The sequence below is a fragment of the Sus scrofa genome, chromosome 6, assembly GCF_054392235.1.
Source record: "Sus scrofa isolate SSC_HxYL_T2T_F1_AM1 chromosome 6, Sscrofa_HxYL_maternal_Yorkshire_Landrace_v2.0, whole genome shotgun sequence".
In the NCBI taxonomy this organism is placed as follows: domain Eukaryota; kingdom Metazoa; phylum Chordata; class Mammalia; order Artiodactyla; family Suidae; genus Sus; species Sus scrofa.
This window is the reverse complement of record NC_139388.1, coordinates 29,349,112-29,362,780: the sequence shown is the minus strand read 5'-3', so window position 1 is coordinate 29,362,780 and position 13,669 is coordinate 29,349,112. Positions and strand designations below refer to the sequence as shown.

General features: G+C 48.7%; 2 protein-coding genes and 1 non-coding gene across 10 annotated transcripts in view; 2 read left to right on the top strand and 1 right to left on the bottom strand.

The window, feature by feature from the left end:
• Window positions 1-13,669, top strand: part of TK2 (thymidine kinase 2) — a 1,024,677-nt gene that overhangs the window by 303,440 nt on the left and 707,568 nt on the right. The gene's annotated exons all lie outside the window — the stretch shown is intronic.
• KCTD19 (potassium channel tetramerization domain containing 19) overlaps window positions 1-13,669 on the top strand; it is a 108,333-nt gene that overhangs the window by 93,294 nt on the left and 1,370 nt on the right. For 2 of the 8 annotated variants that reach the window (XM_084959911.1, XM_003126929.4), the window contains 13 exons: window positions 1,240-1,390; window positions 2,449-2,640; window positions 4,095-4,226; window positions 5,738-5,948; window positions 7,119-7,279; window positions 8,560-8,663; window positions 9,123-9,265; window positions 9,736-9,819; window positions 10,090-10,204; window positions 10,597-11,224; window positions 12,505-12,696; window positions 12,861-13,015; window positions 13,358-13,459. In XM_084959911.1, the coding sequence (XP_084816037.1) occupies window positions 1,240-1,390; window positions 2,449-2,640; window positions 4,095-4,226; window positions 5,738-5,948; window positions 7,119-7,279; window positions 8,560-8,663; window positions 9,123-9,265; window positions 9,736-9,819; window positions 10,090-10,204; window positions 10,597-11,224; window positions 12,505-12,696; window positions 12,861-13,015; window positions 13,358-13,459 (2,370 nt within the window). The remainder of the gene's footprint in view (window positions 1-1,239; window positions 1,391-2,448; window positions 2,641-4,094; window positions 4,227-5,737; window positions 5,949-7,118; window positions 7,280-8,559; window positions 8,664-9,122; window positions 9,266-9,735; window positions 9,820-10,089; window positions 10,205-10,596; window positions 11,225-12,504; window positions 12,697-12,860; window positions 13,016-13,357; window positions 13,460-13,669) is intronic. The other 6 variants (XM_084959913.1, XM_084959915.1, XM_084959914.1 and 3 more) reach the window with 6 other exon arrangements.
• Window positions 1,709-1,816, bottom strand: LOC146402267 (U6 spliceosomal RNA). The gene has a single exon (XR_014808779.1). It is a non-coding gene; the product is annotated as a U6 spliceosomal RNA (small nuclear RNA).

Sequence of the window (13,669 nt, the reverse complement as noted above, 5' to 3'; positions counted from 1 at the left end):
AAATATGGGCTTGATGTTATGGTAATCTGTTCCCTGTGAAGGAATTTTGAGGGGCCCTGAGTGTGGGCAACATGAAGATACTCATCCCTGGGCTTCAATCAAGCCTACCTGGGGTGCTGCATTCCAGCCTCAGCCCACTCCTGGTCACCTGCTCCTTCAAATGGAGAAGCTCTGGACTTGGAAGACTGGGCAACTCACAATCCTTTGCCTACAACTGCCTTATCACCAAAACGGGAATGCAGACACCACATATATCTCACAGGGTTGTGTCAGCATAAACGAGCAAACATATGAGAAAGTGCTTTGAAAAGTGTGGTGCCCTGTGCTACCTCCATTTCCCTACTTAAAACCACATTCCAGGATTAGGATGAACACAAACAATAAGCAGATAACAATTATATCAGATCAAAACAGTTTTTGAACTTGAGGGGAAATGAGAGCAGAAAATCTCAAGTTTTTAATAATTAAATATAAATTACTCTTAGCATTGTTTAAGATAAATTTCTTTTTTTGCTCTTTAGGGCTGCACCTGTGCCATATGGAAGTTCCCAGGCTAGTGGTCAAATTGGAGCTGCAGCTGCTGGCCTACACCACAGCTCATGGCAATGTTGGATCCCTGACCCACTGAGCCAAGCCAGGGAATTGAACACACACCCTCATGGATACCTATTGGATTTGTTTCTGCTGTGCCACAATGGGAACTCCTAAGATAAATTTCTATTAATCAACATAAAATTATAATCCAGAAAAAACTGTTTCAAAATCAGAAAAGAGGAATTCCTGTCATGGCACAGCAGAAACGAATCTGACTAGTACATATGAGGATGTGGGTTCAATTCCTGGCCTCTCTCAGTGGGTCAGGGATCCGGCATTGCAGTGAGCTGTGGTGTAGGTCACAGACATGGCTCAGATCCCAAGTTGCTGTGGCTGTGGCATAGGTGGCAGCTGTAGCTCCGATTTGACCTGTAGCCTGGGAATTTCCATATGCCATGAGTACGGCCCTAAAAAGCAAAAAAAAAAAAAACAACAAAAAAAAAACAGAAAAGAAATAGTCACTGTCTGACTATCAGCATATATTATAGACATAAATTTTTACATTTCTGTGTGAGTGACTCAGTTTATTTCAAAACCCTTTACCAAAGTAAGTCACATACTATTTCTCCTGGTATTTTACCCTAGAATTGGTAGATAGTTACTTGGTTTAGAATTTTCAAAGCAATAATCTTCTTTATATAACAGACTCTAGATAATCTGAAGGAAGGGAAACACCATCTACGTGTGAGGCCTGCAGACATACCTGTTGCTGAGAGAGCATCTTTGAATTACTGGCGAACATGGAAGTGTATCAGCAAACCCTCAGAATTTCCAATAAAAAGCCCAGCCTTTACAGGTATAAACACAGGCTGACCTTTTCTAAAGCCCGCACCAGCTTCCCTTTTCCTTACTCTAACAGACATAGCTTCCATCCAGAGAGTGCCCTGATTTCTGAACTAGTTCTGGGTGATTTTTCTACTTTCCTGTCACCTCCTTTGATCTTGTAATTGCCACATACCCTCTCCATGGCAGCTTTCCCACTGGAACTAAACATCCTCCTCCACGTTCATTCTTCTGCATACTGGTTTCATCTGGGCAAGTCTGGGCTGCATTCCACCCCCTCCTGGTGGTCCAGGGATTTTACCACCTTTTTTTTTTTTTTTTTTTTTTTTTTTAAAATATGGAATGCTTCACAAATTTACGTGTCATCCTTGTGCAGGGGCCATGCCAATCTTCTCTCTATCGTTACAATTTTAGTATATGTGCTGCCAAAGGTAACCTCTAACACAAGGAATGTCCCCAAACTGACTGATGAATGCCTTGCAGCATAGTTGACCTCTTTGGGACAACTATGCTGCAAGGCATATGGTTTCTGATGAGTTTTGAGGTCTCAGGAGAGTCAAATGATCTATTTTACCTGTAGGTCACAGTGATTGGTTTGATCAATTAGAAAGAAAAAAAAATAGGTAACCAGTATGAATTTAAAGACTTTGAGTACATAAGCTAAAATTTCACATGTCCTACCACCCTTCAGATCTCCATGCCCTGCTCCCCACTACATTCCTGCCAAACCTGAGATTACATCTGAAAATAGAAGAAGGAGGCATTGGAGTTCCCTCTGTGGCACAATGGAATCCACGGCATATTTGCGGTGCCAGGAAGCAGATTCAATTTCCATCTAGTGCAGTGGGTTAGAGGATCCAATGTTGCCACAGGCTTGGATCTAATCCCTGGTGAGGAAATTCCATATGCCACAGGGTGGCCAGAAAAAAACAGGAGGCTTCTTGCAAGGGCCATCTCCAGGGTGATCTCTCTAACTTCCTCTGGGGCTCCTGGGTCAGTAAGAGCTCCACCTGCCTCTGAGAGCCCTGGCCTCTGGGAGGTGGTGATGCCCCTCTGTACATTCTCCTCTAGGCCTACATGATAAGGCACCTTTGGGACTCATGGATACACCACTGTTAGACACAGAAGAGGAAGTGCAGTACTGCTTCCTGCCCTTAGACCTAGTGGCCAAGTATCCAAGCCTAGTGACCGAAGACAACCTGCTGTGGCTGGCTGAGACTGTGGCCCTGATCGAGTGCGAGTGCAGCGAGTTCCGCTTCATTGGTGATTGCTCTATCCTGGGGGTTGGGGGGTTAGGGGGCAGGGGTGGGCTGATAGGGTTCATCCACCCCTGCTAACCCCACACCCCCTGGAGGCCCAGCTTGGGGCTTAGGGCCTCAGGAGCTTCCCTGGGCAGAGGTGGTGAAAGCATGACAGAGCCTTTCCTAAGGCAAGTGGTTTCCAGCATTAGACTTCCACTAGCCTCAGGACTATTTTATTCATTGTTCATTTGAGGATGGCCTGGGTGTAAAGGGGCACTGGAACTACCTGCAGTGGTGTCAGGGGCCACAAGAGTTGGTGCAAAGGGTAAAGCCCTGATCTGGACTCCAGACTGTTCTCATTGCTTTTATGCATCCAACTGGGCTCCAGACCTAAGTTCCTCTCACCATAAAATGAGAAAATTGGGTCATTTTAAAGGATGATCCGGAGTTCCCATTGTGGCTCAGCAGTAACGAACCCAATTAGTATCCATAAGGACGCTAGGTTGATCCCTGGCCCCACTCAGTGGGTTAAGGATCCAGCTTTGCCATGAGCTGGGTATAGGTCACAGATGCAGCTTGGATCCTGCATTGCTGTGGCTGTGGTGTAGCCCAGCAGCTATAGCTGTGATTCTGCCCCCTAACCTGAGAACTTCCATATGCCACAGGTTTGGTCCTAAAAAGACAAAAAAATAAATAAAGGATAATCTCTACCTGCTCTCTCTTCTGTTAAACTCAGAATAAAAGCGAAGGAGGGTGGATGGTGAAAATTTCCCCAGAATTACCGTAGAATTGTCTGCTTGAGCTAGTGGCCTAAGAAGGGATGAGATCTTCAGCCCTGGATAGAAGAGAGCCTCCCTCCTCCACTGCCCAGGACAGGCTCTGGTGGGGTGTTAAATGAACTGATTCCAAGAAGCTGCTGCTGCCTAAATGAATAGGGCAGGAAAACCCCAAATTGTACTGGGGCCTAAATACCTGGAACCCCAACCTTTCATATTCATAATTACCTGGAAAGTTGTCTATGATGTGCTTCTGAATCTCCAAGTTGATTCACACAGGACAGTAGCACTGGCTCCATCTCTGCCTCCCACACTGCAGTCCAGGCAGGGACAAACTGCAAGTGCCACCTGCCAGCCCAGGCTCAGCCAGGCCCTTCCTCTCTAAGCTGCAAGACAACTCCCTCTTTTGGAATGACCTGCTCTTGGGTCAAGACACAGGGTAAGTCTCAGGGCCGGTGTGCTCACCAGGAGGGCCTGGCTTTGGAGCCCTCAGGCCAGGCCATGGGAAGCCACACCCATGGACTCTTTCACCTTGAAAACCACAGAGTGAATGCTAATCTAACCAGGTATGTTTAGGAACTGTTTCGGAACAAGGAGAGCCTACAATAAGTTGCAGCACCAAAAACCTGCCAAAACCTAGACCTACAATTAGATCAGAAATAACCTTGTTAACCCATTTTGTTTCCTTTTGCTTTTCAAGTGAATTTTCTCCGCTCACAGAAGATTTTACTACCAGATAATTTCTCTAACATAGATGTATTAGAAGCCGAAGTGGAAATTCTGGAAATCCCTGAGCTCAGTGAAGCTGTGAGGTTGTACCGAATGAACATGGGTATGTCAACATGTCAACGGGGGAAACTTGCCCTCACCTTAATACCCTAGGGCAGTCTGGGCTTTAGTCAGAAAAGGTGAAAGCAAATATCTTCCCTCCCACAACCACTTTGGGCTTTGGGTGGTGGTGACAGAAGCTGGTGTTTGGGCTGACTTAAAATCTGAGAAGAGGAATTTCAGCCTGAAACCTGGTGTGCCCTCTGTATGCTCAGTCTCCCCACTGAGCTATAGGTAGCTCAGACCAGCCTGGGTGGGGAAAGGAGGCCACAAAGTCCAGAGGAGGGAGGTTGGGCCTGAGGGCAGGTTTCCCAAGGGCAGGGGAGGTCTGCCCTCCTTGTGGAAATGTCAAGCAACTAGCAACTTGTAACACCCACACCCACCTGCCACTCCCATCCTCTCTCTTCCAGGCACAGCTGGAGGGCAAGGGAAATTGTGGGCAAATTTCCCATAGTGCTTCAGTTATCCCACCCGACTCCAAATTCCCTTTCCCTTCCTACTTCAAACCCCCAGCTGGTGTGCCTGTTATGGTCTACTCCTGAAACTTCCAGTCCAGGCCCTCAAGCTCCCTGTCCAACCTCATTCCAGTTTGCTCCTCACATGTTTTTTGCCTTTCACCATCCCATTTCCCAAATCTTGCATGTCTGTGGAAGCTACTGTGCATGTTTGCAGGGACCTGGTTACCTCAGTGTGGCCTCAGCAGGCACTCCGAGAATGCATACAACTCTCTTGCATATGAAATTTGGCCTGTGCGTCACCAGAAACTTATTCCATGGGAATCAGGCCTCTCCCCTGTTTTTAGGCCCAGCTCTCCCAGCCTCCTTCTCAGGCAAATGGAGTCCTATCCTATATGGATGGGGGCAGTGGCATCCTGCAGCAGGTCTCAGAAGCCTGTCCCAGGAGCTTACAGCCCACTTTAGAGGGTGTGAGTTCAAACCCCTCCCCCAAGGGCTTCTTTCTTCAGACAACATGGGTCACTGAGAGATGAATAGAGTGGTGCCTGCTGCATAAGAGTTATGTGACGAGGGAAGGGAAGCATACCCACCCATGAGCCAGCAACACAAATAACCAATCTGAAAGTAACACTGCACAGTGTGTCTCTGGGGAAAATTCTGCCAGGAGTAACAGGCACTATGAATCCAGGAAGCCAGATATCAGGTTCTGTGCTATGGCTATCATTCTTGGATAATTAAAACAGAGCTTGGAACTAAGAAATTCATGTGGAGGCTAAATAGCTGTTATACTGAAATTTCTGAAATTCAAATGTTAGTGATAAAGCAAATTAATCCACCCCCACCCCACCTCCCAACAAATAGTCTGACTTCTAAGCCTGACTGAATATAAGAAAAATTATGCTGATTTTGAGCAGATCCAAATTTGGCTGTGCAAGGAAAGAAGCTCCTTCTAAGCCTCTTTAGTACTGATTCAAGGCAGCAGTAGGAAACAAGACCCAAAGGTTTTAATACATTTATGACCATTAGGAGTCTAGGAGTCACCCCTTTCTCTCTGGCACAGGTGGCTGTTCCCGGACTTCCTGTCCTCCTCCAAGCCCTGGGAAGGGGGGCCGCACAGCAGGCCTGGAGTCCATGAAGCCACTGTACATGATGGCACTGGGTCTGCTTGTCAAGTACCCAGACTCTGCACTGGGACAACTCCGCATCGAGAGCACACTAGATGGAAGTAGACTGTACATCACGGGGAACGGGGTCCTCTTCCAGCATGTTAAGTAAGGCCCTCCTCAGAGAACAGCTCGGTCCCACTCAGGCTGAACTTTACCTTTCTCTAGGAACCAGTCTGGGGCCCTGCCCATGAGCCAGAGAAAGCAGTGTCATTGGGTACAAGTCCATGATTTTAGCCACTCCCACCACTAGCACCAGCACCACCAAATCTAGGCCTCAGAGGAGAGGGCTGGTGTCACAGTGTAAAGTTCTAAAGGTTCAAAAGTCTCAAGCTGTTTCATATTTTCATTCTCTGCAATCCATTCCTCTGGTTTCAGCCCTGTGCTAGGTCTGAGGTAACACTCAGGGTGCTGAATATCCCCCCTACCATATTCTTCTTCCTATAGAAGTCCTCCTCTCAACCACTGGGAGGTTCACAGAACACACAGAAAGTCCAGAGCTAGGGGTGAACCTCTTCAAGCAGGGCAAGGCAGGCTTCCTGGAGGTGATACCTGGCCTTAACTTTGGAGGGATTAGCTCAGAATGTCCCCCTTAGTGCAATGAATGTCCCCCTTCTTTTATAGAAAGGTAAACAGGTTCAGAGTAGAACAATTCTCTTAGGCTCACAAAATACACTGGTATCAAAACTAAAGGTAGAAGTGGGCTTTCCTGAGCCCCTGGGGAGAGGGTCATCCAGCCCCAAACACCATCTTACTCCAGTATGTTTTTGGGACCTTTGGGGCCCACATCATCCATCTCTTCCTGAGATGTCCCACCCCGATGTCACAGAGGGCAAAGACAAGTGCCTTTGGAGGTGGGGGGCTCCCAGCTCTTTCCTGGCCATACAAGGTATCAGTAATCTCTCAAACCATGACAGGCTGTAACATAGTGACTGAAATGTTTTGGGCAGATGTTTATGGGGGCATAAATGGAGTGGCTGGGCCCTGTCCTGGATTCTGAAATCGGAGACAGGGCCTGGAGCCTTGCAATTAGTCAATTTAGAGGGTTTTGTTGAAATAGGTCAAGCTCAGCTCCAGAAGGGTGAGCCTATGTGTCCAAGTTTACCCCATTATGAGACATCTGCAGATTTCTATTTAAGTAAGGAAATGACGTTAGTGGCCACAAGCGTAAGTCAGTATTAGGTAGGGCAAGACATTCTAGACATGGAAAGTTAACAGGCTGAACTCCCTTGGGGTGCAGTGCTGAGGCTCTCTGTGACAGGCCTTTCCTCTGGGCAGGAACTGGCTGGGCACTTGCCGGCTGCCCCTGACGGAGACCATTTCTGAGGTGTATGAGCTCTGTGCCTTCCTGGACAAGAGGGACCTCACCTATGAGCCAGTGAAAGTGGCTCTGAAGACTCATCTGGAGCCAAGGACTCTGGCACCTATGGATGTATTCAGTAAATAAAGAAGCTTCTGAGTTTGAATTCAGCATCAGAGGAGGGTCTAGGGGATCAGAGAGGAAAGATGAGGCTGGCCAGAGCCAGGGACTATAGATGAAACAGGAAAGGAAGACTAAACTAACATTTGTGGGTTTCACCTAAAAGGAAACTTTCATATTAGGTGACTGCTCCACACCCCAGGCCCACCCCAAGTATCCTGAAGAATTACAGGCTGAGTAGTGCAGACTCACCCAATGAGGGCCGCCTGGGTCCCCAAGGGCATGCCTGATCAGGCTCTGAGAGCTGATGCTGTGCTCATTTGGTCCCCACAGCCAACCAGGAAAGAATGGACCCTGGGTCCATTTAACAGAAGAAGCAGAGGCTCAGGGAGGTAACTTGATCACATTACAAGATCATGGTCAAGCTGGGATTTGAATCTCAGTCTGAAGTCAATGTGTTTCACCAGCTGCATATAACTGTTTACTAACAAAAAGTGTTTTAGGTCAGTTTATGCTATATTACTATCATTCAGCATCATTCAGTATTTATTTGAGCACCTACCATATATCATGATGGTAGGTAACACTAGGGTTGAGAGAGCAAAACAGAATCAGTCTCTGTCTTCATAGGATTCACAATCTAATTATATATTTCTTGGTTAGATAATCTACTTATATACCCTTCACTCATTACAAAGCTCATTAGAAACTGGTTCTCAAATACCAGAACAAAGTCTATGCCTAGTCACCCCCAGGAAAAGGGCTCTGAGTTTATCTTCCCAAAATAAAGCCCCATTTTCCAGACATGCCTTGAGGCTTGGTCTATGTAGAAATGACAGTGATTTGATAAGAGGCTGGCTCCATATATATGCCAAACCATAAGCACAAATATACAGAGGGACTCCTGGCTCCCATGTGAGTGTCCACATGGAAAATTACATACCCAAGATATAGCCAGCCAGAAACCAGAGGCAGTTAGCAATGTAGGTAGAAAGGAACATCAGCTTTCTTGGGAGAGGTGGGCCAGGGGAAGAACGTTAGTGCCCTTGGGATTGGTGACCCTCCCCCCAACCCAGAGACACCAGCTGACCCTCCAAGCTGTGTTCTAAACTCACCTCACCACCCAGGAAACCATATGGTGAGCCACAGGCAAGGTTGGCGTCAGGGATTTCTGCTGCTCTCAGAGTAGGCAAGAGAATATGATGGAAGTCTTAACATGTAATATACATTCTTAACCAAATGCCCTACCTAATTTCCCTTATAGCCATGTGATGTGTTCCTTCTCCTTGGTTTCCTTAGATGAGGAGTGGATGGCAGAAATCACTGTGTATTCTCCCCAACAGATCATCAGAGTTTATGTTGGAAGCCACTGGTATGCAACCACCCTGCAGACCCTGCTAAAGGTATTGCTGTTCTGAGGCTGCCCTCTCCTCCCTTTGGCTTTTGCGGTTGAGCTGCTTTGGAGCCTGTCACCTGACCCTCCTCCAGCACCTGCTTAGAACAAGGACCTTCCCCCTGCTCCATGGCCCAAAGTGCTCTTATTGTATAAGCAGCATGCTGAGAGGGCCTTCGAGTCTGGCTAGGAAGGAGGCCAGTCTGAGGGGCCTGGACCAAGCAGGAGATGGGGTGAGGTTCCAAATACGTTGATAGAGAGTGGTCTAGGAGCCAGAAACCTTGAGGTAGAGATTATGTGCTTCTCCCTGGATATGCTGCTCCCCATTATGGCTCCTTGTGGCTGATGAGATAGGGAGAACAATGGCTCTAGAATGGCTGGGAAAATAAAAAAAGAACTGACCTACCCCTTAATAAGGATGTGGCCCTTTAACAAACTAACAAAGACTCCGGTGTCCAACTCCTTGCAGTATCCAGAACTGCTGTCCAACCCTCAGAGAGTTTACTGGATCACATATGGACAGACCCTGCTGATCCATGGGGATGGCCAAATGTTCCGACACGTTCTCAACTTCCTGAGACTTGGCAAACTGTTTTTACCATCTGAATTTAAGTGAGTGAAGGAAGGGAGTTCCCGTTGTGGCTCAGTGGTTAACGAATCTGACTAGGAACCATGAGGGTGTGAGTTCAATCCCTGGCCTTGCTCAGTGGGTTAAGGATCCGGCGATGCCGTGAGCTGTGGTGTAGGTTGCAGACGCAGCTCGGATCCCGAGATGCTGTGGCTCTGGCGTAGGCCGGTGGCTACACCTCCAATTAGACCCCCAGCCTGGGAACCTCCATATGCTGCGGGAGCGGCCCAAGAAATGGCAAAAAGACAAAAAAAAAAAAAAGTGAGTGGAGGAAGGAAATCATATGATAGCCCATCCCTTTGCAACAAGGAAACTTAAGTTTGTAGCCTCAGAAAGGAGGTTATATTATTTCCAACATTTAAATTGCTGTTTAAGGCAGCAGGCCTGGAGACTTATATCCCCATCCACACTCTCACCCCAGATGCCCAGTCAGCTATCTCTTTGTCATTTGCAGGGAATGGCCCCTTCTCTGCCAGGAGGTGGAGGAGTACCGCATCCCATCCCTCTCAGAAGCCCTTGTCCAATGTGAGGCATACAAGTAAGGAAACTGCTCCTGACATCATGTTCTAAAGCTTGTACTTTTATATTCCTCTTGAGAATCCTGTCCTAAGTCTCACCTCCCAGTAGGACCTGTCCTCCTTGGGGTGAAGGGGTGAAGCAGGCCCAGGATTAGCCAGTGACCTAAGCAAAATCCTTTAAAGCAACTTCTCTCCTGTTATCTAAAGTTAATTCCCAGCCAAAGGGCAGACTTAGTCGATGGACTAGTGGAAGCTTCTGCTCACTAACCAAACCATCTTGGAGTCTGCAGGTCATGGATCCAGGAGAAAGAATCTGAAAATGAAGAAGCGTTTCCCATCAGGAGGCTGCACATGGTGACAGAAGGGCAAGGGTCACTGGTAGAGTTCAGTAGAGATGCCAAAGAAGTAAGTTCCAGCCTTCTTTGGTTTGGAAGTGTGAGTACCAGCACAGAGCTCAGGGAGCAAACCCCACTACTGTGAGACATGGCAAAATGAAAGAACAGGGCCTACATGGCTCCTAACATAGTGACTAGTTTCTAAGTCTTGAAGGAGACACAAGGAAGTGCTGGGTGTATGTGCTCTGGGATGCTAATATATCCCTTTGGAGTGAGAAAGGCCCTTGGGCAGGGTACCACCCCCACTTGAACAGAGCAAAGCTCAAATTGCAGACCCATGTTGGGAATGGGATTGTTCTGTATGCTCAAGTGAAGTCTTAGAGACCAAGCTTTTTAGATCTTAGTTAAGGCTTTGATATGGAAGCACAGTATGCTCAGAGCTGCTGTGTTCTCCCTCCCCAGACCACAGCTTGCATGCCTATGGAGTTCCAAGACGGCAGTGACAGGACTCCATGGAACAAAGCCAAGGGGACCCCGGCCAGGTCCAGCCAGATGGAGGAGACTGAGCAGTACTCCCGCACAATCCAGGTGTCCTTGTGCGGAGGGGCAAAGAGGGCAAGCAATCCCAGCACATACTCACACTGCCCTGGCCTGTGTGCCAACCCTAGACACTGGGGGGCCCACCCTGAAAGTCCTCCCACGAAGAAGTGCACCACAGTCAACCTCACACAGAAATCTGAAACTAAAGACCCTCCTGTCACCCCCATGCAAAAACTCATCTCCCTGGTGAGGGAATGGGACATGGTCAATTACAAACAGTGGGAATTCCAGCCACTGCCAGCCCCCCGGAGCAGCTCCTTGGAGGAGCCCACCCTGCAACTCCCCTCAGGAAATGAGGCTGTTTCCCATCCCACCACCTCAGCTTCCTGGAAAGGCCACTCCACAGCCTCAGAGAAGGACCCCGGCCCACAGGCAGGAACTGGAGCTGGAGCCAAAGACAAGGGGCCAGAGCCAACCTTTAAGCCATACTTCCCTATGAAAAGAGCTGTCACCCTGAAGGGCTGGGGCAAGCAGAGGCCAAAGGAGAGAGGTGAGTCCTGTCCCATCCTTGACATAGGTCTCATTTATAAGAGAGAAGGCGTACCTTGGCCAAGACCACAGAGTGAGTGACTAGAACCTGGCATTCAATTATGCCAAACAGAAAACAGAAATGCACGCTAGCATTGCTTGGGAGCTTGAGAGACCACAGAAGGCATATGGAAGGAGGTGCCTGTAAAGTGACAGGAACACAAAAGAGGCTGGGGTCTGACAAGTCAGCAGGCAAAGGAAGAAGCCTCAGGTGCTTATGGTCTAGCACCTGGAGGCTAGGCTTAACATGAAGTAATAGGACGTAAGGCTGAAGACATAAGGAATCAGGACAGGTCTTATAGGTCAAGTTCAGGACCTAGCACTTTGTTCTGATCCTAAGGGGAGCAGACAGCCACTGAAGCATTCTAAACAAGGGAGCAAGCTGTCAGGTGTGCATTTAGAAAGCTTGTTCCAGGGCCTGAGGAAATGCAGCAGCAGGTAAACGTTAGAAGTGTCAAGATCATTCCAGGTTAGGTTAGGCAGTTAGAAGAAGCAGGAAAGGATCAGGCCAAGGAAGAGGCAGGTTTCTAGTTCGGGTGATTGCAAAGGGTGGACAGTTACTGAAGTGGGAAGAACAGGAAGAGTAGGACTTGGGGAAAAGGATACACTGTGTTTGAGGTACTAAGGGGCAATCAAAGGGAGAAGTCCAGGAGACAGGACAGTATATAGGGACTGGGCTCAACGGAGAGGTGTGTGTGTGTGTGGTGGAAAGTAGAGCAGCCCAGGGAAGTAGACTGAGAACTGCTATGACGGACAGTTTCCTCTGCTCCCTCAAAGTCCTTCCTGGAGTATTTTGTCCCTTTCCCTTTTAGTGGCTTGGGCCCTGCATAGAGGGGCCTTCTTGGGCCCCATGTGCAAGCCCCAAGTTAGTCTGTCAGGCATAATCTTCAGAGTGGGCATGCATGAACAACTCCCCCCAGAAAACTCCCCTCATAATTTTACATTTCTAGTCCCCAGATGGGTTGTTATTAGCTTTATTTAATATCAGTCCTAGTTCAGCAGGAATTTGGAAAGTTCCTTGAAGTTCTAGAATTTAGGATCTGCCTTGCAGTGATTCCAGGGCAATGAAGAGAGGAAAGCCAGAACATGTCCCTGCTAGCCCAGGGCCACTTCTGAGAAGCTGCAGGCAGCAACTGCTGGAAGGCTGGTGACTGACTGTACTCATCTGTTGCCAGAGGTCTCCTCCCTGCTTGGGCTCTGAGGTGGCTTAAGGAAAGACCTCTCACCACTGTGTTTTCACAGAAAGTCCTGCTCCTGAGCAGTCTCTGCCTGAGGCCAGTGAGGTGGACAGCACAGGAGTCATTCTCAAAGTTACCCACCCCCCTGTGGTGGGTAGCGATGGCTCCTGCATGTTTTTTGAGGACAGCATCATCTACACCACACAGATGGACAACCTCAGGCACATGCCACCCACAGCCAGCCCCCAGCCCCAAGGTAAGGCTTTGGAGCCATGTCTCGCCCTGGCTTCTTTACAGATGCCCACACCCCTGCCTGGGGTACTGCAGGGACATATCATCTCCTTTGGAAGCTCTTATTCCAGGCTGGTTCCAAGGCCCTAACCATGGCAGATGTGGCCACATCCACTCTCTCCTCCACAGAGGTGACCTTCCTGAGCTTCTCTCTGTCCTGGGAAGAGATGTTCTATGCACAAAAATGTCACCGTTTCCTGACTGACATCATTCTGGATTCCATCAGGCAAAAGGACCCCAAAGCCATCACAGCCAAGGTGGTCTCCCTGGCCAACCGGCTGTGGGTATGTGTGATAGGCCCCAGGACCTGTTCCTTCTCCACTGTCCCCTTGCCTCCACAGTAACTGGTGCGAGGCAAGAGGAAGCAAGCCAGAATTGGGGGGGTGGGGTGGAGTAAGGGGACTAGTCAGGGGCAGAAGAGTGGCAAGAATGTTAGGGACAGAAAGACAGGGCAGCATCATCTAGACCGAGCTTTGGACCAGAGGCAGAAATGACAGTATCCCCTGACCTCTGGCTCCTGCAATCCCAGGGAAGTCCTTTCTCTGCATCCCACTCAGAGAAGATGGGAGCAAACATGTGTCAGGCAGCTGCCTCCAGCCCTGCCTGACTGTGGACTCTTCTGGCAGACCCTGCACATCAGCCCCAAGCAGTTTGTGGTGGATTTGCTGGCCATCACTGGCTTCAAGGATGACCGGCACACCCAAGAACGCCTGTACAGCTGGGTGGAGGTGAGGGCCACCTGCATCCCCCTGGGAATGGCAGCCCTCTGGATGCCTCAGAGAGACACTGTTTTGCTGCATGAGAGCCAGGCCAGCACTGTCCAGAAGTCAAAATTCTAGTCCCTTGCCCCAGGGAGGGAGAAAAAAAAAATGGCTGAAATTAACCAGTCTAGAGTGGTCAAAAGACAGTATTCAGGCCACTGGTTCTTTTAGTTTTCC